The sequence below is a fragment of the Dermochelys coriacea genome, chromosome 1 (genome assembly GCF_009764565.3).
Source record: "Dermochelys coriacea isolate rDerCor1 chromosome 1, rDerCor1.pri.v4, whole genome shotgun sequence".
Classification (NCBI taxonomy): domain Eukaryota; kingdom Metazoa; phylum Chordata; order Testudines; family Dermochelyidae; genus Dermochelys; species Dermochelys coriacea.
This window is the reverse complement of record NC_050068.2, coordinates 339,645,322-339,672,517: the sequence shown is the minus strand read 5'-3', so window position 1 is coordinate 339,672,517 and position 27,196 is coordinate 339,645,322. Positions and strand designations below refer to the sequence as shown.

At 41.3% G+C, this 27,196-nt stretch overlaps 1 protein-coding gene across 5 annotated transcripts; it reads left to right on the top strand.

Annotated features, from left to right (window-relative positions):
• The first annotated feature begins 4,639 nt into the window (after positions 1 to 4,639).
• Positions 4,640 to 26,985, top strand: SEC61A2 (SEC61 translocon subunit alpha 2). 5 transcript variants are annotated; one of them, XM_043498460.1, is made up of 13 exons: positions 5,016 to 5,358; positions 7,619 to 7,686; positions 10,675 to 10,718; positions 12,347 to 12,412; positions 16,033 to 16,111; positions 19,400 to 19,531; positions 19,676 to 19,785; positions 20,479 to 20,632; positions 21,641 to 21,801; positions 23,481 to 23,678; positions 23,868 to 24,059; positions 24,214 to 24,290; positions 25,879 to 26,985. In XM_043498460.1, exons 5-13 carry the CDS (start codon positions 16,051 to 16,053, stop codon positions 26,063 to 26,065), a joined length of 1,272 nt encoding a protein of 423 aa, XP_043354395.1. In that variant the 5' UTR covers positions 5,016 to 5,358; positions 7,619 to 7,686; positions 10,675 to 10,718; positions 12,347 to 12,412; positions 16,033 to 16,050; the 3' UTR covers positions 26,066 to 26,985. The 5 variants fall into 5 exon arrangements, with proteins under 5 accessions (XP_038243917.1, XP_043354391.1, XP_043354395.1 ...); XM_038387989.2 differs by lacking the exon at positions 10,675 to 10,718 and having other exon boundaries at positions 4,640 to 5,358; XM_043498456.1 differs by lacking the exons at positions 10,675 to 10,718; positions 24,214 to 24,290 and having other exon boundaries at positions 5,001 to 5,358.
• Positions 26,986 to 27,196: the final 211 nt, after the last annotated feature.

The following is a 27,196-nucleotide window of genomic DNA, read 5'->3' as shown; positions in this document are numbered from 1 at the left end:
TTTGATGGGTCTCAGTCTTTCTCTTTGTGAGTGGGCAGCGGTGGGGAAAAATACCACCACACCTGGGTTTCCTGACTGAAATTTCAGCAGAAAATTGAATGAGCCATGGACACAACTATCTTCTCACCCCCTAAGCAGTGCCTCTGTGTCAGTGTTCAGAGTAGCAGCCCTGTTTTCCCCATGTTATTTCTCCCCCCACCCCACCCCCCACTGTTCCTCAGAGGTTCTTGTTAACTGCTGGAAATGACCCACCTTGATTATCACCCCTAAAGGTTTTCCTCCTCCCCCCCCCCCTTCCTGCTGGTAATAGCTCATCTTAAGTGATCACTCTCCTTGCAGTGTGTATGATAAAACTCATTGTTTCATGGTGTGTGTGTGTATGTGTGTGTATATATATATATATATATATATATATAATATAAATAAATAAAATCTCCCCACTGTATTTTCCACTGACTGCATCCGATGAACTGAAGTGAGCTGTAGCTCAGGAAAGCTTATGCTCAAATAAATTTTAGTCTGTAAGGTACCACAAGTACTCCTTTTCTTTTTTGTGTCAGTGTTGAGGGTCAATGGCTGGGCAGTGTATGGGAAGATGGTGATGCTGGCTGCCTGTGGTGTTTGTTCTGAGGATAAATGGAGAGCTCTAGTCTCCAGGACTATGAAACCAGCACCTTTCTTCAACAAAAAATTCACTCGCCCATTTTTAAGGAATTAGCCATTGCTTTCTGAGTTGTGATGTATCAAAATAGCTGTTTACCTTGTTCATTTCTGTTGTTCGTATCCCAACACTCTTGAATATGAGATGTCAGACATAATTTCGTGCATGTATTACTGTAATACAATACTAATTTTTCTCCCTATAGTTCCATTTCCAAGACCTTTTCTGTGCTGAATTCTGTCACTATTGCAATCTGAGGTAACGCATCTCTACTGTGCAGCTGTCTGGTCTTAGTGGACGGGAAATGTTGCTGCATTTGTTCATTAGTTTAACTCTTGTCTTGGCTTTTTGAGAGAGATTTGAATGGCAGAAATACATGCAGATTATTTGATATCGAGCATTTGGAACATTGAATACAGCAGTTTTTTTTAATGTAAAGGTTAAATGACTCCGTTTTGGCTTTTTTGGCTGGCACTTAGAAAAGTGTCACAAATAATGCTATAACAATATTTTGTTGAGCTCTTCAGTACTGTGACATAAGTTATAAGAGTTACATAAGTTCACTTTCAGATTTTTTTTTTCCAGCTGTCACTAACTTATGTAAAACGTATATTTCAGTACACGTTCTCTTAAAAGTGAGCTCCAGGAACATGGAGAGAGATCTTCAATCACCGACATCTTATGTACTAAGTATAAAGTGTACACAAACATAAGATGTTGGACCAGATCGTAATCCCCAAATCTGCACATGGCTCTCACCCTTTTCATGTGGATAGTGGGGTGGTCCTCCACTGTACAATTGCCACCCACACCCTTGGAAGGTACTCTGTAGGGCTAAGATGCACATGATGGGGAGAGGTTTAGGGATTTAGATTTTAAACTTCTGTTTTCACTGAAACTTTTTTCTGTTCAGTGGACTAGATTGTGGAGCCCTTACACAGGTGGGTACTAACATTAGTCCCATTGATTTTTAAAATTAAATTGCTTTTATCTTAAACAAGCATCACAAACTAATTTTCAGAACACTTCTCTGAGACAGGTTTTTCTTCCATTCCATAGAAGTTAAGTGAGTTAAGAGAGAGTCTGTAGCAAGGCAGGGAATAGTATGTTGGAATTTTGTGTCCGGACTATACCTTTTGTCAGCAGTTGTTTAACATGTTACTTTGGCTGACAGAGAGCAGCAGGAGCTTATGTGACAGTGTCTTCCTGGTTTCAGAGTAGCAGCCGTGTTGGTCTGTATTCGCAAAAAGAAAAGGAGTACCGGTGGCACCTTAGAGACTAACAAATTTATTAGAGCATAAGCTTTCGTGAGATGCATCCGATGAAGTGAGCTGTAGCTCACGAAAGCTTATGCTCTAATAAATTTGTTAGTCTCTAAGGTGCCACTGGTACTCCTTTTCTTTTTGTCTTCCTGGGGGGAGTACTTGTGGAATGTTGTGTTGCATTCTCCTGAGGTTAATAGCAACAATAGCATTGGCCTTTCCAGTCTTCTTTAGGTATGCTGCATACAGTATTGCAACAGCAGATCTCCAACTTTTGCTAGTTATAATAGTCAGTGTAAGCAAACACATCTAGTGTTCTTTACATTCTACCTGTTAGGCTCTGAAGAACTTTAGGCATATCTTAGTAAATGAGCTCCTGTTTTTTCTTGGAAGTCATAGCTGGACCAGTGAGTCGCCAGTAGATTACATAGCACTGGAATCTACTCATTGCCCACAATTGGGACCAACTGCAGTGTGTGTACTAACCTACTACCTTCACTCAGCAAACCCTATTTGAAGTAGGGCACTTCAGAGTTCAGCCCTGTGGTACATTACCCCTTACTCCCCTGCTTTCTTTGTTCTTCTCTATTTAATACTGCATCAATATAGCACTTCCCCCCAAAAAAGTGGGCTCTACATAATCTCCTTCCTCTACCAAGTTGATAGCCATGTTTTGTCAATAACAAATTTACAGACAGTTGCATGCATGAAGTCCAAATCCAGAGCTATGCCTACGTCCCTACACTTTTCCTTGGGGGAACAGTCTTTGTTTGACCATCTTCCTACACTTTCCTCCCAGAAATCTTAGTTCTGTCCATTTCAGTGGAATGAAGAGGATATGCTCTTATTTTCTATCCCTGTTTGATTTCACATGGTAACAGTAATACTGAAGCTTTAGAGCCATAGTGTAGGTTGATAGTTGTGTTTAAACCTATGTAGGCGCTGTTCCATGTTTGCACTCTACAGACACATAAAAAGACAACTCTCACTTCCTTGAAAAGCTCAGTGTTTGACAAAACAGACATCAAAATGAGAGGAGAGAATGAAATACAACACCCTTTCCTCCTTCTCCCCTCCCCGCTTCGTTTTTAATTTATATGTATATTGTGCCCATTTGCGTCCATTGGAATCCTGTCTTTGAATTAAACTTGAGCCCCTTTGTTGTTTGTGACTTTATAGCTCTGCCCTAATTATTTATTCTTTTTGTTTTTAAAATGTTTAACCCTTTCCTTCCTTTTCACTGTGGATGAGTTTTGTGGGATTTTCAAGCCTTCCTATACCTGTCCCTCACATCCCCCAGTAAGTGTGGCTGTGGCTATGGCTGTTTGGAGCTGCTGTCAGAATGATGTTGAATGCAGTGAAGATGGGAGAAATCGGTGTTACATAGTCACACCAAAAAGAGTTTGCAGATCCTGCTATTGTCCAATTGCATGTAGGCTAGGTTTTTTAAAGAAGCCTACAGTTAGGCTCCCATATTAAAATTCAGTGGAAGTTTGGCACTTTTGCTCTTCTATCCCTTAAAGTAGGAGGAGCAATAGCTGTGTTTGTGTGCTTCTAAGCAGGAAATGACTGTGGGTGGGAATCTATTATTTTTCTTAACTTTGCAGTAGGAATCCAAACAGCAGGAAGTTGAGGTAGGTCTAGTTTCAGAATAGCAGCCATGTTAGTCTGTATTTGCAAAAGGAAAAGGAGTACTTGTGGCACCTTAGAGACCAACAAATTTATTTGAGCATAAGCTTTCGTGAGCTACAGCTCACTTCATCGGATGCATTCCTGTAGCTCACGAGAGCTTATGCTCTAATAAATTTGTTAGTCTCTAAGGTGCCCACCCGTACTCTTTTTCTTTTTGAGGTAGGTCTAGAAGCTTTACCGCAGACAGAGATGCATCCGATGAAGTGAGCTGTAGCTCACGAAAGCTTATGCTCTAATAAATTTGTTAGTCTCTAAGGTGCCACCAGTACTCCTTTTCTTTTCGCAGACAGAGAGTATGGCTGAAAAATTCTTGGTCCCTGTTGAAAGAAAGCAAGTCTGGCGCTAGTTATGGCAGCAAGGCTTGAGGAAGAGACTTTACCCTTCCAACCAGGTTTCATCATAGCACAGAAAATCTACTATCTGCACCTTACGCCTAGCAGGTGGGCTGCCTCCATCTCGGGCTCGCTGCGCTACCAGCGAGGCCTATGACTCCCCAGCTCGGGTCTGCCTAGCGCTACACCCTGCTGAGCTGCTGTGACTATCACTAGCAGTTTAACTGCAGTGGAGGTAGGGCTGAGCCGGGTTGCCGAGCTCGCTCCTGCCCTTAAAACTCTGCTTATGCTGCTATTTATATTCCTACTGCCTCAAGCAGATGCGTACCTGCGCGGGGACATCGCCCTCGCTTGTAACGCAGCCAGCCTGGGGTCTCTTTTTACTCAGCCTCACAGCCCCCCCGGGGAGGGCGGCTGCGGCAGAGCAGGGACTCGAGCCTGGCTCTCCTGTGCCCCAGCCTAGCACCTTGACCCCAGGGCCAGCCTTCGGCCGGGGGCGCACAGGCCGGGAGGTCTCAGGCATCCGATGAAGTGAGCTGTAGCTCACGAAAGCTTATGCTCTAATAAATGTGTTAGTCTCTAAGGTGCCACAAGTCCTCCTTTTCTTTTTGCGAATACAGACTAACACGGCTGCTCCTCTGAAACCTGTAAATAGCAACGTCTTCCCCCGGCCTCCTGCCATGGGGGGAAGCGGTTTGTGCCCCTCTAGCAGCACCCCTCCCCCCATCGAGTGGGGGGGGGGGGGCGGAAGCAGGGGCCGAGCCCTGAGTCGCCGGGGCACAGAACCCCTCCAGCCCCGGGGCGGCGGAGGGAGCGCGCGAGCTTCTCCCGGTCCCGGGGCTGCGGCGCAGGAGAGCGAGCTCCGGCCGGGGGGCATGTTGCGGGGTCAAAGTTAAACGTCTGTGCCCGCCCCCACCATGGGCCCCTTTCCCTCCCTGTCGCCTGGGCCCTCCCCGCCCCCGCGTGCGTGGACGCTCCCCGCCTGAAGGGGGCGCAGCGCTTGACCGCTGACCCGCGGCGGCTTAGCCGCCCGGGGATGACGCGTTGGGTCCTTCAACGTGTTTAGGCGACGTCCCCGCGCCTGAGCCATCTGCCCAGGTCCCTTTAACGGGTCAAGGAATGGAGTCGTTTCGGCGGGGTGAAGGGTCCTTCCCGGAAATGCCTGTTGTCCCGCGTCCCGCACCTCTCCCGGACTCCGCCACGTGCACAGCTCAGGAAGTGGGTGGCCACGGCGCTGCCTGATCCGTTACCGGACCGGTAGCGGGGAGGGGTCCTGATTGTCCCTGCGTCGCGGCCGAGGGCCGGCAGTCACGTGACTGGCAGCGGCCGGCGCCTCGGAGCGAGGAGGGGGCTGCAGCGGGAGGGGAAGCCGGACTCCCCTCGGCCGGGCCGGCCCCCGCCGCCATGGGCAGTGAGTATCGGGCGGAGCAGCGGGAGCCGACAGAGGAGGCTGGGGGAAGGGGCCATCGGGGCCACGGACACCAGGTCCGCGGGTGGGGCGACCTGAGGGACAGACAGACGGACGGACAGACACCGGGGGGCGCCCTGGGGGAGGCGGGGCCGGGTGCCTGGGGGCGCCCTGAGGGGGGGACACCGGGCTGAGGGCAAGGGACGACCGGAAGGGGGCAGACTGACAGACACTAGGCTGGGGTGAGGGGCGATCTGGTCGGCAGAGGGACCCTCGGCTGAGGCGTAAGGGGCAATCCGGGGGAGGAACAAGCCTTGCTGTAGGGGGATGGTACAGGGGGGTTGTGGCCGCTGAGCGGGAGGCTGTGACTTGTAAGAGCCGTGCGGGAGGATTGGCCCAGGGGTGACTGTTGAATGTGCTGGGAGAAGTTGGGGGTGACCATGCCCATGAGGCCGTGACTCTGCCTGGCTAAGCTGTAGCTCACGAAAGCTTATGCTCTAATAAATGTGTTAGTCTCTAAGGTGCCACAAGTCCTCCTTTTCTTTTTGCGAATACAGGACTAACACGGCTGCTCCTCTGAGCCCTGGGGCATAATACGCTTCATGGAACATTCCTGTCCCAGGCAAGGGAAAACGAATCCTCAGGGCTGTGGATCTTTCTGTGGGTTTGTCCAGCTTGCTCGTTCAGCGCAGGTCGGGAGGCTTTGGCCACACTAGCCTTTGCCCTTGCCTGCTGAAGTGCCACCCGTGGCCGTGTGGGGCCGTGCCTGTTAGTGACACCATGCTTGTCCAAAAAGAAAAGGAGTACTTGTGGCACCTTAGAGACTAACAAATTTATTAGAGCATAAGCTTTCGTGAGCTACAGCTCACTTCATCGGATGCTTGTCCAGTAAGACTGGCTGAGATCCCCTGGCCTTGCTCTGTGTGTATGGTGTGTTTGTACGTACTGAACAGGCTGAAGCAACAACTGAGAGAAGAATATGGTTCGAAAATTGAAATCTCATTCTGACTGTTTAATTTCCAAATTTCTGTTCGCTGTCAAGCCAACATAATCTAGCTAATCTGTTGGCACCGGTTGGATTTTTTGTAGGATTTTCTGGCCTTAGTTTACCAACAATGGAGTCATTTCAACTTTATAAATGAAACATGTTTTTTAATGGCCTGTCTTATGATTTCACGGCACCAAGTGTTAAAGTGTAAAAATATAGCCTAATAGATTAGAAAATAAGAAAAGGGATCATTTTAGTTCTGCCTGCATATTTGTGTGTGCGTGGGTTGGTGACTTGATCTTTGCTAGGTTTCAGAGTAGCAGCCGTGTTAGTCTGTATTCGCAAAAAGAAAAGGAGTACTTGTGGCACCTTAGCGACTAACAAATTTATTTGAGCATAAGCTTTCGTGAGCTACAGCTCACTTCATCGGATGCATTACGATGAAGTGAGCTGTAGCTCACGAAAGCTTATGCTCAAATAAATTTGTTAGTCTCTAAGGTGCCACAAGTACTCCTTTTCTTTTTGATCTTTGCTGATATTCATTGTACCTAATGTGTCTTCTTATAATGCACATGCTTTGGAAGCCAAAAAAAAAATAAGTCATTCTTTGCACTGGAATTTGTTCCAGTAAAAGGGATCATACTGTCTAACTTGTTCACTCTTTCTCAGTTAGAAATATTAGGCAGAACCACGTCAAATAATAAAGTAACTGAAATCCCACACTGCTCTGATTACATCTAGTATTTTAGAGGGCTTAAAATCACAGGTGTTTCTTTTAAATGACTACTTTGGGAAATTCCATTCTATTATATGATTTAGGATGATTTTTTTCCCTATGCATATTTTAGTGTTATTATAAATCAACATCTTGTCTCTGTATTTACCTAACATGGAAAGATAGCAGATATTCATCTTCAGTTAATGTTTAAGTTCCAGCTTACTGTCATTATTATATATAATACTTCCTTTCATGAGTATAAAAATGACACCGAGGCAAATGTGAAGGAAAAGACAAATCTTGTTAGTAATAACCATTAAATTCCATCTCAAACTTTTGCCATGTTTTGTCTTCAGATCAACACAAGTCATGAATTTGCAGGTAGTGGTAAGAGAATGAATTTATGTATGCAACTCATTTTTTGAATGTCATACAAGTAGTTAATGTGCATATTTAAAGGGCTGAATCCTAGGTAAGAAAGTGAGTACTATAATAAGTAACAGTTCACTATGATTCTGCTTGAAAAACTTATTTTATTTATTTTTTTCTTTAAACAGTTAAATTTTTAGAAGTTATTAAGCCTTTCTGTGCAGTTTTACCTGAAATCCAGAAGCCTGAAAGAAAGGTTAGTGCTGCGTTTTGATTTTTGCTTGTATTGGGTGAATTCATAGATTATTTTAGGGACCATTGTGATCATCTGAGACTTCCTCAAATTAATTCCTGTCTGAACTATGGCATATCTTTTTAGAAAAACATCTTATGTTAATTTTAAAATGCCCAGTCATGGGGAATTCACACAACCCTTGGTAAATTGTTCCAGTGGTTAATTACTATCCCTGTTAAAATTTTGCTCCTTAGGTCTAGTCAGAATTTCTCTAGCTTCAAATTCCAGCCGATAGATCTTGTTATACCTTTATTCATTAGGCTGAAGAGCCCTCTGTCATATGTCCTCCCTTAGTCACTCAGTAGACAATTGTGAGGGGACTCGGTCCCTGGGTGTTTTAAGCCTCCAGAGCCTGAATAGAGCCAAGCCAATACCCCATCCTTGGGGTCTTTAAGTATGCCCTTGGGGTGCAAACCTTCTGTCTAGCACCCCTTCCTGAGAGCTGGAATCAGCTCTTTGGCCCCTGGGCTCAGTGCTGACCATTCAGACTCCTCCATAGGTTAAGCATATCCACTTCCAGAACTCCACCCAAAGGTGCGAGCCTTCTGGGTTACTGTTTGACAGTGCAAGGAGACCTGTGGCAAGTATAAAGCAGGTAACAGTCGCTTTGTACACATCTAATACCATTGCTCTTTTACTTAACAGGTAAAGCATGAGGGTACAGATCATTTTGTAGTGTCCCTCTCTAGCTCACCTATCCCTAGGGAGTCCTTGTGGTTCCTCAGTATTCAGGGATATAGTCACGGTCTGTAGCCTCATCAGCTCCCTATATGTTGGATTGCTTCTCCCTCCTCTTGAGCTGGAGAAAATTGTCCCCAAAGATGCTCCTTTTTTATAATCTTCCAGTCTGTTTTGTTGGGTGACTCCCTCATCAGCCTCAACCGGTGACCAGAAACCCTTACCAGGTTTGTGGCCAGACTACCACTGCCTTTGAGTTCAGACTTGAAAAAGTGGTTGGCAGCCATCTCTTTGTCACATAGATGGACAATCCTAAAATTTAACAATTCTGTTGATAGCTGTATGCTAGCTCATCTCAGGAATTATAGTTCAAGATGGAGGTTAAAAGACAGTGGGAATGTCAAGATGGTACAATCAAAATACAATCAAATGGAGTGTGCAGTCTGATACAGGTACTTGCAAAGACTTCATAATCTCACACAGAATACATAAATTGTCAGTGTCTGTGTGTGTTGTGTGCTTTACACTTACCATTTGGCCCCTGGAATAGGTAAACCAGAAGTCTCTCACCTTCAGGTGTAATTCTAGGAGTGGGTGTATTTAAGCTATGAGGGAGTATAAATGGTTTGTATTGAGCCCAAGGGCTGGACAGCAGGTTCCAGCTGTTAGGAGGGCATCCATGGGGTGCAGTCTGGGAGCTGGGGTACCACTGAGCCCCCTAACCCTGGGCTTCCTCTCACACTGTACTGCTGTGACAAGCTGCAGAGCCCTCCAGCCTGCACATTTACCAGCATACATACAGGTAGGGCCACACCCAGCTGCAGTTACATGCAGGCTCTCTTGACTAGCCCCTGCATAGGAAGGCTACAGTTAAGGCAACTCCCAGCTCCCCAGGTGTGCACCCCCTCTGGAGTATAAATCCAAAATTATACTGTCTTGCGCTGCATAGGGAACTGTACAGCGTAAGCTCATAAAATTTGCCCTCTCCCTCAATGTCGAGAGGAATATGCAACAGCCTTTGCTCCTGAGTTATGATTCCCACCCACTTCACTCCAACTCACTGGTTTAGATAAAGCAAAAACAAGTTTATTAACTACAGAAGATAGATTTTACGTGATTATAAGTAATGGCAAACTGCTCAAAGCAGATCACTTAGTAAATAAAAAAAATGCAAATTAAGCTTAATATACTAAATAGATCGGATGTGAATAGCAGATTCTCACCCTAAGAGATGATACAAGCAGGCTGCAGATTTTTAAGGGCAAACAGCACTTGCTTTACAGCTTGGAATCCCCATGTGTTTCATTCATAGGCTAGAAGTATCTTTAGTCTGAGTCCAGCACTTCCCCAAGTTCAGTCTTTGTCCCTTGGGTGTTTCCAGGATTTTCTTGAGTGGGGAGTGAAGAACACCAAATGATGACACTCCCTGTCTTTTATAGCTTTTAAGTATGGCGGGAACTCTGTTTAAAGCTTGGTTCCCAGACCAGTCTGTGGAAAAATACTGACGTCCCAAGATGGAGCCTAGAGACGTGTGGTCTCATCACATGTCCTGTAGAGTCATAGCAGCCATTACTTGGAGGCTGTCTGTAACATTTTCAGGAAGGCTCCCCAGGTGGGAGATAAACTTCTCCTAAGGCCTGTTGTTTTTTCCTACTGGTCCATTGCCCTGAATAGGCCCTTTCCCACCCACTATCTAGACTGAAAGCGCCTTGTCTAGTGGGCGTTACCCAGATGTAACTACGTTTGAAATACAGGTACATAGTTAACATTCATAACTTCAGACACAAAAATGATACATGCAGACAAATACGATAATCATGTTCAGAAAATTATAACTTTCCCAATGACACCTCACATGATATATCTTGCATAAAATACATCAGAATTATTCTATAATCGTATCATAATAATATCACTGTGAAGAATTTGGCATGCAGTGTCATAGAGGGTCTGTGTCCTAAGAGTGTGCCTAGGGACTCGAAGACTGTAGCAGTGGCTGGGCACTGGAGGCTTAAAATGCCCAGGAACTCAATGGCTGGGTTCCATCTCAGCAGCCTAATGAGTGTTGGAGTGGGGCGCTCGACTGAATCTGACACCTATTATCAAGTTGATCAAATCAACCCTTAAATTCTGTTTTTTAAGCAAAGCACATCAAACTCCTTGAGCCTCTCACTTATAAGGCATGTTTTCCTTTAATAATTCTCATGACTCTTTTCTCTGAACCCTCTGCAATTTATCAACATCCTTCTTGCATTGTGGACACCTGAACAGGATGCAGTATTCCAGTAGGGGTAACACCAGTGTCAAATACAGAGGTAATATAACCTCCCTACCCATACTCAGTATTCCCCTGTTTATATAACCAACGGTTATATATCAACCTTTTGGCCACAGCATTGCACTGGGAGCTCATGTTCAGCTGCTTATCCCCATGACTCTCAAGTCTTGGTTCCCAGAATAGAGTCCCCCATCTGGTAAATATGGCCTACATGTCTTTGCTCCTAGATGTAGCACTTTACATTTCACTGAATTAAAATGCATATTGTTTACCCTCATCCATTTTGCCAAGTATCATAAAATCATAGATGATTAGAGTTGGAAGAGACCTCAGGAGGTCATCTAGTCCAACTCCTTGCTCAAAGCAGGACCAACCCCAACTAAATCATCCCAGCCACGGCTTTGTCAAGCCGGGCCAGTGATCCAGATTATACTGTACCAGTGCCTCTTAATTATTTACTACCCTTTGTGTACCCTACTACACTAATCTTTGTGTCATCTGCGAACTTTATCAGTAAGGATTTTGTTTTCTTCCAGGTCATTGATCAGTTTCTAATATGTGTGAAAGTTGCATCCAATCCTCCTCCCATTTAAATCAGTTTCCCATTGTATTCCGTGAGAGCAAGAAATGTGCTTTTCTCTTTCTATTCTTTTCTCTCTTATGAAAAAGCATCATTTGTGAGTTTTGATTGGATATGTTAATATTGGAAGTAATTATTACTAGTTATAAACAGATAGCTGTGGTTCATATTTCCCTGGTATGCATAGTTAAAATATGTTTGAACAGGATGTTTTCTAAACTAAGAACTTGAACAGACTGAAAACACTGTGAGGAGGACACTTAAGTCGCTCATTTTGCACCAACTGTAGGTGAGAAAATGTCAAAGGAGTGAAGTGTCCAGGCATATCTGATCCTATAACTGTGTGTTGTTTCAGTACTGGTGGTTGTTTCTGGTGGTAGTACCTGGATGACCCTTTTCTGTGTCTGGCCTATGGCCTCAGAAAGCTCATTTCCTTTTTCCTTTAGTGTCAGACCACAGCTAAAGAAACTTTTCTTTCTTTTGTGGCTTGAGGGTGTACTAGGTGATACAAAGCTGTGTTTTCTTTGATACTGAAGTGTCATCATAGTCTTGTAGAGCCAGAGGGAGTATGGATTTTAGTTATCACAGGAGGTGCCTTAAAATATGAGTGCAAAAAAGATGGAGGAGTACCCTAAACTATTGGAAAAATGTGGTAGGATCTTTGAAGCTAATAGTTTTCCCCATTGTTTTTCAGGTATGTTCTGGGAGGTGTGTGCTGAGACGTTCTTTTTTTAGGCCATTGCGTTGCTTTTCTGCCCCAGTCCCTCTTAAATTAATGTTTCATAGATGTATAATAAACATTCCACTAATGCCAGTGTAAGTTAGATTGTGTAACTCAACAGCTAGCTTACATATCGGTATTCTTCAAGTATTACATAGGAACTTCACTACTGTCACATTAGATATATCAGATAATCAGTGTTAAACGTCAGGCAGTGTTAGAAATCTACTGTTACTACTCTGGCTCTGAACTCTACATGATGTAGCATTTTATGTCATAGAATATTATTATATTATGATCTCTAAATATATAGTGTTAACACAGGTTTGTGATTAATCCACTTTTTCTAAATTCTGTTTTATAGATCCAGTTCAGAGAGAAAGTACTATGGACAGCTATTACACTATTCATTTTCTTAGTGTGCTGTCAGGTATGTACCTGTTTACATGTGCGTGCATGCATGCACGCACAAACCCTTTCTGTAAGACATGCAAGAGGATATAATATTTGTTTTTAATGTTGGAGTAGTGAGGATGCCTTGTATATCTGTACCAGTTAAGTTATTTTGTAATTTTACATTAAACATTTAAGTAGTTCTGTCAATGAAACTTGCTCTTGTGAAGCATCCTTTGTTAAAATTCATACGGTTTTTCCCCACAAAAATTAACTTCTTATTACACCCTAATTTTCGGATCTTAGAAGGGAGTTGGGAACTTGAAATCTAGTCTCATTTGAAAAAAAGTTAAAAGTAGTTTCAGATTTCACACCAACCCCTGATTTCCTCTGACAATTTCTTTGATTTTACTATATCATCTTTCCTCTTTATTTAACAATTATATATATTTCTCTCCTTTGTTATTGTGTGTGAAACACCCATACAAATGGGGGACACTGATAATAGAGTAAACAGTGAAACTACATACAAAGTGCTGCCAAATTCACACAGTAAACAAACTGAAAAATAGATTTGTCTTTTTAATCTTATAACTAAGATGTTAGTTGTAACAGTAAGTTTTTTAAAAAAAATAGAAGCGTGATTGTTTTAAATTAGCCATGCTTTAAACAAGATGGCACAGTATATGGGTTACAAACTCTGCAAGGAAATAGTTCTTTAAATACTGTTTCAGTTTAAATATAAAAAAAATAATGGAAATATGGATAGAGATGTTAGTTGCTAAAAAGCAAGTGTTTACAAATTTAAGTAATGTTTGTAAAACAGGCCAAGAATCATTAAAACCTAAATTTGGAGCCTAAATTAACCTGAGAACATCTCATTGCATGAAGTTAATATAAATGTCCATTTAAACCTTTTTGTACGTGGTTTTTCAGCGCTTTTAAATTGCACTTTAAAATACTGATTCTGAAATTGTAGTGTATAAAATAACCATTCTAGAACCACTGAGTAATGGGTATATTCAAGTGATCCATAAAATACAATCTGTAAATTTTTGAACAGTGAAAGGCTGTTTAGAGGCCGAAGGAAGTCTTTTTTTAAAAATTGGCTTGTTTTCTTTTGGGGAGCCGTTAAAATGTTTATCTGAGATGGAAGAACATACTACTTCAGCACTTTGTAGCTGCTAAATGTATATTAAATGTAGACTTTGAGTAGTGGAAGCTTTACAAGGATTACAATAGTAAAATAGGGAAGAAACAAGTATAGACTGAATTTTCAGTAAGTAGTTTAGTTTAGAAGAATGTAGATTTCAGTCTGACAAGATTCCTGGGACACATTTTTTCCGTAATTGAGGTAGGTTCCAAAAGAGTTAATACCTCATCAATAGGGCCCTACCAAATTCACAGTCCATTTTGGTCAATTTCATGGTCATGGGATTTTAAAAATCATAAATGTCATGATTTTAGATATTAAATCTGAAATTTCATGGTGTTGTGACTGTAGGGGTCCTGATCCAGAAAGGGACTGAAGGGTCGCAAGATTATTATAAAGGGGTTGTGGTATTGCCACCCTTCGGCACTGCTGCTGGCAGTGGTCCTGCCTTCAGAGCTGGGTGGCTGGAGAGCGGCAGCTGCTGGCCAGGAGCCCAGCTCTGAAGGCAACGCTGCTGCTGTCATCACAGCAGCACAGAAGTAAGGGTGGCAGGGTATGGTATTGCCATCCTTACTTCTGCACTGCTGCTGGTGGGGTGTGGCCTTCAGAGCTGGGCACCTGGCCAGCAGCTGCTACTCTCCAGCCACCCAGCTCTGAGGGCAGCGTAGAAGTACTGCGACCCCCCTACAATAACCTTGAGACACCCCCCCCACACACATGATCCCCTTTTGGGTTGGGACCTCCAGTTTCAGAAACACTTATTTTCCCCCATAAAATCTGTATAGTATAGGGTAAAAGTAGACGAAAGACCAGATTTCACGGCAGAGACCAGATTTCAGTCCGTGACACGCTTTTCACAGCCATGGTAACAAACTGCTTCCAAAGAGTAGCATAAGAGGGGGGAAAAAATGATTTTTGAACCAACAAACAAATCAGTAGCAGATGATTTTTATCTGTTAAGCTTTAGAAGATTTGATGACATGTGCAATTCTCCATCATAGAGAATTATGCAAAACTTGTATGTACAGTGGAACCTCAAAGATAACGAACACCAGAGTTACGGACATACTGGTCTACCAAACACCCTGTGAAACTGGAAGTCCTCAATCAAGCAGCAGTGCAGACCAAAAAAAAAAAAAAGCAAATATTGTACTGTGTCAGGGTTTCAGCCACTGGGGGACTGGGCTGCAGCCTATAGGTGGGAGGTGTCAGGGCTCTGGCGGGGGTGGTGTTCATGGCTTCTGACCCTCTCGAGCACCTGGACTCGGGGCTTTAGACTGGGGGGGAGCGTTGGGGTTTAAGGCTTCAGCCCTGCGGGGGCTGCTGGGACTCAGGGCTTCAATTAATAGGGGAACGCCGGTTTCAGCCTCAGTGCTCTCCGTGTAGCTAAAGTCCCAAATCTACCTCCGTCTCCCCCAGCTGAAACCAGGAACAGAGCCGCGGGGCTGAAGCCCAGATCGCAGCATCCCCTTCGGGGTTGAAGCCAGAACAGAGCCGTGGGGCTGAAGCCCCAGCACTCCACCCAGGTCTAAAACCCTGAGCCCCCAGCCGGGAACCCTGGTGGCCCCTAGGGTCAGAAGCCCCAACTTCCTTCCCCCCGCACTGAATCGTGGCTGGAGGATAGGTCCATCAATGGCCATTTGCCAGGATGGGCAGGGATGGTGTACCTAGGCTCTGTTTGCCAGAAGCTGGGAATGGGTGACAAGGAATGGATTAATTGATGATTACCTGTTCTGTTCATTTCCCTTGGGGCACCAGACATTGGCCACTGTTAGAAGACAGGATACCGGGCTAGATGGAACTTTGGTCTGACCCAGTATGGCCGTTCTTATGTTCTTTTGGTCTGTTTGACATATGGTATCAAAACCCGAAAGGTGAAGTTAATTACCATGCTGGCTTTTATTGACTTAAATTTGTGGTTGTTTCCATTCATGGTACTTTTCAGAGTTAAATGATTTTAAATATTTCATTTCTGTGGTTGGGGAATTAATCATTGGCAAAAATATTTGTGTTAAGTTTTCTGCTATGTCTCTTAACTGTAAAGAAACACAATATTAGGTCCCAAATGTAAAGTTAAGTTAGCAACTGAATGCTTTCTGTTTTCATTTTCAAATCTGAAAACTTTATTTTTATATATTCATCCAAAGCTCAAACACTCTGATGCAAAAATGTCAGTGAAATACAAAACCAATAGAATTTACTATTTTATTGTCTTCCTAACACATGAAGACCAGTATATTTAATTTGTACAGATTATTAAATATGTCTCTCTCATATTGTGCTTTGGGTTTTCTTCAGAGGATTATATTGCTTGTCATATAAACTTTATGCTCTGGTTTTAATGTCCGAAACATGAATAATATTGGAATAAATTATCCTAAGTAACGTATCTATAACCTGAAACCAGTTCAGGATTACTCTTTATAGTATGTATTTGTTTGTACTTTGGGCAGTCTAGCTTTACAGAGAAGTCTAGACGTTTAGTACTACACATGTCTTTACAGATACCTTTGTTCGGAATCATGTCATCAGACTCTGCAGATCCTTTCTATTGGATGAGAGTCATTCTTGCATCAAACAGAGGTTAGTAAATTAGTCATCTCTTCACTGTTTTTCTCTCTGGTATTCTATTAATTTAAACTGGTATGATTGACAATTGGTAGACATTAGATTGATTTCCAAATATTTGATTTCATGGAGTCTAGGAGTCAGAATTAAGTACTTTGTGAGTGTTTAAGACAGATGTAATACTTTAAATTCATAACACTTTTCAAAAGCCAACACAAGTATCTCCTATTTTGAAAATAGAATAGGAATTTGGCATCATCTGAGGAGCAAATGAAATTCAACTTGATACTTTACTTTTGGAAAGAGTATCTCAAATATGTACAACAGGTAACCTACCATATGAATAAATGATTCCCACTTATTGATAATACTAGTTTATACTTTGAGATGCTTGGAGTAGAAGATGATTTATAAATCCTAGTGAATTAAACCACACAATACAACTACAAAATAGAAGAGCAAATAATTTTACAGGTCTGGAAACTGAAGGTAGAGAGGTTAAGAGGCTTGCTCGAGATCACAGTGCACCTGTGACAGAGCTGGGATTAGAACTCTAGCTCTTAGTCCTTCTCTCAGTCTTTCAGATCATGATGCCTCTATTGCTAATTCTTGTTATGTTTTGTTGATTTGTATCTGTTCTCAGTCTGCAGCAGTTTAGGTCCCTTATTTTTTTTTTTTAAATTAACTTTGTTGATAGTTTTATGTGACAGTATATTAATTCATTGCAAGTGAAAGAAGGGTAATCAAACTTGTTAGGGCTATCTTTGTTTCTCGTTTGCACAGTGCCTGAAGTAATGCTGTCCTGAGCCCCAAGTGATGCCTCCTAATGATACTGTAATGTAAATATTTGGCTTGCATATATATTTTTCCAGAATATTATCTCCTTTTAATCACTTTATACACACATACGTACACACACACAAAGATAAATTAAAAAGCTGACTTGATATACTCTGTACAGATGTGGTCCCCTCATCTCAAAAAAGATATACTGGCATTAGAAAAGGTTCAGAAAAGGGCAACCAAAATGTTAGGGGTTTGGAACGGGTCCCATATGAGGAGAGATTAAAGAGGCTAGGACTTTTCAGCTTGGAAAAGGAGACTAAGGGGGGATATGATGGAGATATATAAAATCACGAGTGGTTGGAGAAAGTGAATAAAGAAAAGTTATTTAGTTGTTCCCATAATATAAGAACTAGGGGCCACCAAAAGAAATTAATGGGTAGCAGGTGTAAAACAAATAAAAGGAAGTTCTTCTTCACTCAGCGCACAGTCAACCTGTGGAACTCCTTGCCTGAGGAGGTTGTGAAGGCTAGGACTATAATAGGGTTTAAAAGAGAACTGGATAAATTCATGGAGGTTAAGTCCATTAATGGCTATTCGCCAGGATGGGTAAGGAATGGTGTCCCTAGCCTCTGTTTGTCAGAGGGTGGAGATAGATGGCAGGAGAGAGATCACTAGATCATTATCTGTTAGGTTCACTCCCTCTGGGGCACCTGGCATTGGCCACTGTCAATAGACGGGATACTGGGCTGGATGGACCTTTGATCTAACCTAGTATGGCCATTCTTATGTTCTTATGATATGGCCTATTTGAATCAAAATTGTAAATGTTTTTGTTCTTCCTCATAGTTAAGATTTTGACTATGAAAACAATATAAAATGTTGAACTGGCCACATACTAATTTTGGCTCTTTGAAACATGGAGCATTTGGACCAAACAGTTAAACTGGCAACATGCTCAGAAAGGAGAGACTTTCCTACGATTCGCTGAAGGATGAATAAACCTTCAAAAAGTCAAAATTTATAATGCTTTCTTAGAACCAAATGTGTAATAGCTTTGGGAGATTTTACTGAATTATGTTTTAATAGCTTTGGAATCCACTGTATTATAAATGCAGTACACCCTGGGAAGTGTTCTGAACTTCAAAGGACTATTTTACACAAAGTGCCAGAGAAGAATGAATTTTTGGGACAACGCAGTTAAAAGGAGTTTTCCAGGAAATCTCTGGGGGAGGTGAATATGTGCCCCTGCTGGTTATGTAAGAACTCATCCTTTTGAAGCTTCACCCTGAGGAGAGGTGATTGGCAGACATTAGGACAATATCAAAGGCCCAAACTATATAAAGGAAAGGATGAATGAGCTAACAGCTGTTATGAACTTGTAACTCCAGAAAAACCCTGATTACTTGCCAGACCCCTTGTTGGAGTTGGGACGATCTCTAGTAAGCTTATTAGCATGTGTTTAGGTCCTTTTATTGTTTTTCATATTTTCTCTGTTCTGTAATGCTTTCACCTTAAGTATAAATGTGCTCACTTAGAAAGGGCTGTGTGGTAACTTCTAACTGTGTGCAATTATGCTGTATATAGCCTTGGAGGAAAAAGCAAAGCAGGCCAGCTCATGCAGTCTGACTTGCTGGGTAACTCACATTGTAAGCAGGGAACTTTGCAGTCTGGAAAAACCCCAGTCAGGATGGGGAGAGACATGGGTCTCTACCCAAGAGAGCTGACAGCTGGAGAGCTGGAAGGCTAAAAGTAGTTTCAGAAGTTGCTCTGAATTATTACAGACTACACTGCAGATATCTATGTCTTAGGAGGTATTGTTTCAATAGGTAGCATCTTACCCTCAGAGCTGATATTGAACCAATATCCTAGCAGACAGCTAGATGATACAAAAATCAGAACATTTTAATAGCCATATGACTTGTTTCTTAAGAGTCTATTTAATCCTGCTGTCCTCATCAAATTCTAATGTGGGTAATTATATTCTGCCTTCCCAAATGCTGCCTGCACCTTCAGCTGGAAATTCAGTGATTCTCTGATTGGTGAGTGATAAATCACAGTGGCCTTGTGAGACATTTCTGATGGTCCACAAAATGGACCAAGAAGTTGAATGATAGGGCTGACGTGAGAGGAGAATCCAGGGGAAGACTTTCCCTAGTGAAGAGTTCAGTATTGTGAAATACTGGAGAACTCACTGCTTACCCTGTTCAGCCTCTGTACACATCAGCTTTGGATTGTAGGATAGTTTCACAAAAATGTTTGAAGTGAAAGGCTACACATATTTCTCCCACATTGCCTTCAAAACTTCAGATTGTGACACAGCATTCTTCGTTTTTGAGGAGATAGCGATTTTTTTCTTTGACAGCTGTTTGAAACATCACTAGACTGGAAAGTGTTTGACTGAAAGGATATGAAGAATAGGTTTTTTTTTTTTATTGCAGGTCAGAACCGTTCTAAAGGCCCGATCCTTAGAGGTGCAGGGGTTTGGGATGTGGTTTAATAATTTTTCTTTCTCTTCAGGGACTTTGATGGAGTTGGGTATCTCGCCCATTGTGACATCTGGCTTGATCATGCAGCTGTTAGCTGGTGCCAAGATCATTGAAGTTGGTGATACACCAAAAGACAGAGCTCTTTTCAATGGAGCCCAGAAATGTGAGCATTATTCTTGTTAAAATTACTAAACATTTCTATTTTTGGCAAACCAAAGTGTATAACTAAAATGCTAGATACAAGGCATCCTTAGTATACTAACTCAGCAACTGTCTATAAATGAGTGTTGCTTGCTTTTTGTTTCAGTGTTCGGGATGATAATTACCATTGGGCAGGCCATTGTGTACGTCATGACTGGGATGTATGGAGATCCTGCTGAAATGGGTGCTGGAATTTGTCTCCTTATCATAATTCAGGTACGTAATTAATTCTTCTGTGAATAAGTACTTTTGTGACATTCAGATATAGTATAGATGGATTGAAAATCCTGACCCTTCTCCTACTTCCCCTAACAAACCATTGGCTTTCTTCTCTTTTCTTAAGTGTTCTTAACATTGTAAACAGCACATCCTAAATGTATGTAATGCATATATGTCAAAGGCATAAAATCTCCCAGAAGGTCAAACATACGTGCAGTGGTTAAATATGTTCAGGATGTTCCAGATAAGTGCGTCGTGTTTGAGCCCATTTGTCAAAGCTGTTAAGTATTAAAACAGGAGTAGGTGGCTTTGAAAGCAGCGGACACTGTGTTTAGGAAATTTCTGATTAAAGGGTGCAAATAGATCCTAATGAAATCTTATCAAAGCAGTCCATGCACAATGTAAGAAACCAACACATCATTTCTGTGTAGAAAACATTTTTATTAAACAATGTGACTATTATTGTCAGTACTGAAAAGTTATGTAAATATAGCAAGAAAACTCCTGCTCTTACATTCCTGACCTGCTGACTTTGAATCAGTGTTTGGGGGTTAGGAGGGAACAGGACATCTAGATTTAATATTGAATACTCCCACATAATAATGAAAATATGATCAGTAATATTTTTAATATTTAAATTCTTGACTGATTTATTCTTGTTTCTGCTTACTCGCATTTCTTTCCCCACAGTTGTTTGTTGCTGGTTTGATTGTGCTGCTGTTAGATGAGCTGCTGCAGAAGGGTTACGGCTTGGGGTCTGGTATTTCCCTCTTTATTGCTACCAACATCTGTGAAACCATTGTCTGGAAGGCCTTTAGTCCCACTACCATTAACACTGGCAGAGGTACATTGCACAGATAACCATAACCGCACCAGTTTCACTTGATGCGTGCTAGAGATTAACTTTATTGTACTACAGAGTAGCAATTGACTGTGGAACTGTTGGTTTAGTGAGGTGCTGATTAGCTTTCAACAGTTGTTCAAAAATGGAGACTAAACACTGTCAGATCCATAAGAGTAACTTTATCAAGAATAACACTCCAAAGCTTTGCCTCTGCGGCTTTAAATTCTAGTGGTTGCAGTGCAGACATTTTTTTTCTCATCACCCTAATCCTTCCTTGACCTCAGGAATCTGGATTTCCTAGTCTGAATCCTGTGTTTTATTTTTAGCACACTGTGGTGCACAGACATAGAAAAGGTAGTGGATTTAGTATTTTCACAGGAGATGTATGTGGTACAGTTACTATTTGTGAATAAGACATTCCTGTATTTAGTGTCTCCTCATAACACTCTGAAATATGTTTGACATTTTGGAGAATGGGAATCCCACCTTCAGTTCTCTAGCATGTCGTCAGTGTCCGTGGCTGCACTGAGACCAGCCTGGGCCAAAGAGAAATGCTGCTTCTGTCTATGCTGAGAGGTTATCAGATAGCTTATGTGTAAATTCCAAATTCTAAACCAAATTTTACCTTGATTGATTGCATCTCCAGTTTCTGGCATTTTTATTTACTATGCTTGCTTGCTGCTCCTTTCTACCACTCCTTTTCTCTTCTTCCCCCACTTCTCCTCACTCCATTAAAAAAAGAATTGTTTTTGTCACATGGTTGAGAACTATAGGTTTTATCACAAAGGACAGTGTCCTGAATATCCTTGTATTCTGCAGGCTGGAAGGGAATCTTGCATTCTGATATATATGTTCTAATAGGACTACAGTACAACATATAACATGTGTACAGCACTTTTGCAAATATAAATTAATACCAGACCTTCTTAATTAGAAATTCACACTATTTTTTTACTTTAAAATTTAAAAAGAAAGATGGAGTGGTTTACTCTGTTTTGCTTTATGTAGGAACGGAGTTTGAGGGTGCAGTGATTGCATTATTCCATCTTCTGGCTACACGAACTGACAAAGTCCGTGCTTTGCGGGAGGCTTTCTACCGACAAAACTTGCCCAATCTCATGAATCTGATTGCTACCGTCTTTGTGTTTGCTGTGGTCATATATTTTCAGGTAAATTAAAAGTGCAGTTTACAGCTATAGGGCAATTACTTAATTAGAAAAGGAAGACAGATCCAGACTCTTAATTTATTAGTCTTGTATTGAAAGAACTAATTACAAAAGTTAAAATGGAACAACTAAAGTATTTGTCTTATAATTTCAGGGAGTAATAAAGTAAGAATTTTTTTTTCTAATATTGTCATTTCACTAACAGACATTTGACGTTACAGCTATTTAATTTTATATCCAAAACCACCTGTGGCTGATATTCAGATACATTTTTCTTCTGTGTTTGTACAGTGCCTAGCACAGTGGGGTCCTGGTCTATGATTGGGGTTCCTAGGAACTATGACAATAACAATAATAAATACTACTACTAATTACATTAGTTACTTGAGAGATCTTTAGCATTGCCATTAAATGCCACACACACTAACATTTTCAGGTGAAGTATTTTCATGTTCTGGAAATGAAAAATAATTTTACTGCAAATCTTAGTGGTTCTACAGTGTAGATAATACACTTAATACAGCACGGTTTGTTTTCATGGTTAGCTCTTGAAAGAATATATTCAGTCTCAGCCAGAGAGCCATACTTCTCTGTGACATGACTGGTTCATTTGTTCCAGAATCTTGGAACTGATGCATAGCTTTTGTCCTGTAAGTTTTCTCTAAATGTCCAGCTATGCCAAATGCCTTTTTCTGTAAATGTTTGATCATATTTAAAAATTGGACACTTACGATTGGGTTTCTGTGAGAGATCAGTTTCAAAAGAATGCCCCCATGTGGAATAAGTGTCATCCAAGTTGTAAGGACTGAAATCTCTGGCTCCTAAACCATATGTGACTCTTAGCATGCCTGTTCAATCTAGGAGATTAGCTATAACCAGAAAACAGCAGAATGCTCTGCTTGCAACTATCTTCGGAGGTTGGTTAGGCTTCTGCATTAAAAGCTGTTAAGTTTTGTTGTGCTTTCTTCCCCAAATCCTAGATACAAAATGAGTGCATTTTAAAAGGGTGCTGTTGGGTTTAGAGTGAGAAAGGGTTGTGTACAAGAGGTTTTATGGAACCCAGCAATAAGACATTCTAAATATCCTTAAGGTTTTATTTAAATCAGACTTAAACATTATATTTGCAGTATCACTTAGAGACATTCCTAGGTTCGGAGCCCCATGGTACTAGCTCCTGTTCAAACAATCTCTGTCTGAGATTTTTTTAATTCCCCTCAGGATAAAAATTGTAGCATTGTGTGAACAAGTGAAAATCAGAATGTGAAACTCATCCATTTTTTTAACATTCCAAGTCAAGCAAAGTGGCATAAATGATAACTAATTTAAGGTGTTACTAACAGGCAAAAAAAGTTCTTAAGTGATTGTTAACCTGTAGTCTGCTTAGATGAATGAAAATTCTAGGAGAAATGGCATACTAAATAGGACAGCCATGTTACAGTCAATCATACAACTTAAATGCATAAAGATGGCAGTGTAAATATTTGGCTCAATCCAAGGAAGATTCCAGACTGCTGTTCTGTTTGTTATTATGGGAAATCAAACAAACAAGCTAGTCCAAAGGCTGTTTATTTCAGTCCTTGCATTCTAGGTTATCTAGTGAATACCATATCTTATAAGAGTGCTGTTGTGACATGCCTTTGGGTTTAGAAATAAACTTAACACTTCCTTTAATTCTCTCTTAGGGGTTTCGTGTTGATTTACCTATCAAGTCTGCCCGATACCGTGGACAGTACAGTAGCTATCCCATCAAGTTGTTCTATACCTCCAACATTCCCATCATTCTTCAGTCTGCCTTAGTTTCAAACCTCTATGTTATTTCCCAGATGTTGTCTGTTCGGTTTAGTGGCAACTTCTTAGTAAACTTACTAGGACAGTGGGCAGTAAGTATCTATCACTTATAAAATAACTTGGATAAGTATTTTGGTATTTAACAAGTGGGAAGTTTAAATACTAGTTTCTTTAAAGTTCATGCATCTACAGTCTTAATTAAAGGAATCTGAAACCTCCATAAAGGGGGTAAGGAGGAGAGTCCCAGAGATAATGAGTTGCCTTTTCTTCCTCCCATGTAGGATGTCAGTGGTGGTGGCCCTGCTCGCTCTTACCCAGTTGGTGGTCTCTGCTATTACCTATCTCCCCCAGAATCCATGGGTGCTATATTTGAGGATCCTGTCCATGTAATTGTTTATATCATTTTTATGTTGGGATCCTGTGCGTTCTTCTCCAAGACATGGATTGAGGTGTCTGGTTCATCAGCAAAAGATGTAGGTGTTCTGATAACTGCTCTAAAATACTGTGTTTTAAAATCTTGTCTCTAATTTAGATAATTAGCTTCTAACAGATCACAGCTGCTATTCTGTATGACTATCAGCTGGTTATAAAACACTGCAGAAGTCTGATAGAAATGTGTGTCTGCAGGTTGCTAAGCAACTGAAAGAACAGCAAATGGTGATGAGAGGCCACAGGGATACATCGATGGTTCATGAGCTTAATAGGTAAGGAAATGCTGGCTCTCTGCAGCAGTTCACTGCAGTACTGTGTAATTAACACCTTTAATATATTGGGTTAATCAAAGATGGGGTCACCTGCAAAGCCACAAAGATTTGTGTCCAGTGCAAGATGCAGATGCAACTTACTTTTTCACTCTCCTCACGTGTTCCATACTATGCCATCATATTAGTTGGGGAAGGATAGGTTCCAGGCAGACAGGAGGGACAAGGTGTTTATGGAAGAGTTGTGAAAAAATAGATGAAGGGAGGCTTCCTGTTTAAACGGAAGAATGGGGGAATTTGGGATGAGGCCATGTGTGGTTTTATTAAAAGGGAAGCAACCTGATTTCCCATCTTATCACTCAAATTTTCACTACAGAGCTCTGACATCATGAAGCAGCTCTTCCTCCCCAGTATGTGGCACTGGAGCCCAAGCAATACACATTATGCCTTGTCCCTGAGGTGGGGGTGAGGGGCTCCCGCCATTGTGCAGATTTGGCAACATTGTCTGATGGGCTCCTGTGTTTTAAAAATCATGGATTGAAGTCAGCAACTTGCATTACAGTTAGTTAGATTGTGGAATGTTTTCTAGAAAGGTATTAGTGTTGAAAGCTACATTCATTTTGAGTAACTGGAAAGATCATTTAGTCTCTTCCATGCTTTAACTGTGGTTTGTGTAGTTATTAAATACTCAAATGTGTGGAAGCATATTTGAAAACTACATTAGATAAAAGGGCTGGATAATGCTCAGTGGTGCTGCTATTGCTGTAAAGACCATTAATGTGTTGGAAACAGAAGTGGAAGGCATTTTATAATTAATCATATTATACAATGTTCATGTATGCTTTGTAAACCTTTTAGTTATACCCCAGCCTTATTTTTTCTGTGATGGGGTCTGCTGCAGCACAATCTGTGTGTGTTTTTGCTGGCAGGTACTTGATTGGAGGGAATTGGCAGCTAATTACTTAGAATGATTGTGCCCTCTTGCTGATCTCATTGTAATCTTGCCTCTTCCTCCTCTTTCATAGTGAGATCTGGTGCAAAAGAAACAAAATGTTCTTGTTCGCTAATAGTTAAAAAGTGACTCTTTGCCGTATGAGTGAGTTTTTGCTCTATCCAAGATCACACATTAAAATGACTCAAATTAACTGTTTCCTTAAAATGTAGAGAAAAACTTTACCCTCAGGTGTGGACTTTCCATTTGTATTGAAGAGCAGAATTTGCCCCAAAATGAATAGCATGCTTAGCTCCTGAAAAGCAGCAGTCTTTGGTCTCTAGCTTCCCAGCAGTTACTTAGCATGTACGCAGCATGCTGTGTGGTCAGACTACTTTACTTTACAATGCTAATCCTCATTACAGTGCTGTAGAGTAGACAAATATGTTTTGTTTAACTTTGTATAGTTGGAGAAACTGATGCAGGTAGATGATGACTTACTAAAAGCAGTAGCCACTGGCAGAGTCGGGATGGAACTCTGAATTCCTAAATCCACTCACTCCTGTTGCTGCTTCAGTTGGTCACACACAGTGTGACCAACAACAAGCCAAACAAGACCCTTGGATGGAAAAGATTAATTATGAAAACTTTCTGTTTCAGGTACATCCCTACAGCAGCTGCATTTGGTGGCTTGTGTATTGGTGCCCTCTCAGTATTAGCAGACTTTCTTGGAGCCATTGGATCAGGCACTGGCATCCTGCTTGCAGTCACCATTATTTATCAGTATTTTGAAATATTTGTAAAAGAACAGGCTGAAGTTGGAGGAGTGGGTGCTTTATTTTTCTAAATGTCCAAATATTTCATGATTTGCTTGAAAGGGAAAGTATTTTGACAACATGCCTCACTCAGTCCAATAATGCTGTCGTCTTTTTTGTTTTCAAGTCTAAGTCCCATTATCGTAATGGGCATTGAGCAATGCCTGTGTGCAGCATCAGTACCAGCTGCCTTAAGAATAAAGTTTACATTATCTTGTTTAAATAGATCTAGTATTGCCTGTAATGCTGGAAATCAATGCATCTACTTTGCTATTCAGACACTAGAGTGAGATGGTAAAATGTAAGAGTTTGATTATTAGTAAACATTTTGCACACAGTGTTAAGATCTTAAATGGATTTCCCCATTTTTAGTCAGAAAAAAATACCAGAGTGCAGATTGCCACGTGCCAATATTCTTGAGCTTATTAAATAAGTTCTTGACAGAATTTGTATGTAATCTATATTTTACATGAATTACTTTTTATACTTTTTTAACATGCATTTCCCCATTGTTGTGCTTCAGTATTCCCTGTTCATTTGTGTTGTCTCCACTTGGGCACCAAACTCCTAGTCATGAGGGTGGACACATGTTTTACCTGAGATTGCTACTCATCTCACCTGTGAATTGATTCTGCTGTGGGGGGTGCTGTATGTGCAAGGCCCAGAGAGCACTTCCATTCTCAGCCCTGGCCTTCCCGCATGGTAGGTGCAGTCATGCCACCAGGTTGGCCTATACCTTTTGTATTTAACATGTACTTGTGAAAACTGCCACTGAAACTTCATGTCCACTTTGCTTTTATGATTCTGAAGGACAGAGGCCTGCTTCCTAAAGCATTGCTCAGAGTGGGGAGATAGGGGAAATAAGCAATTCCTGTTGAAAATTATTTATGTTGTACTTTACAACAGCAATGTAACTAGTATAAACATTAGACAATAAACTTATTTAATTAAATTCTGTTCTTGTCTTATCTATGCAAGTTTTTTCTCTTGTAAAAACAAACCTGTTTGCTTAAATGACTTTATCATGGTGAAATTACTTAGTTTTAAATGAACACACATTTGTTCACAGTAGTTTTTGAGTCCTAATTAAGCTGAGATTTAAAATACCTTATCATCCTTGATGGTTTTTCAAAGTTAAAGATCTGTTAGAGTAGTTTGCATTG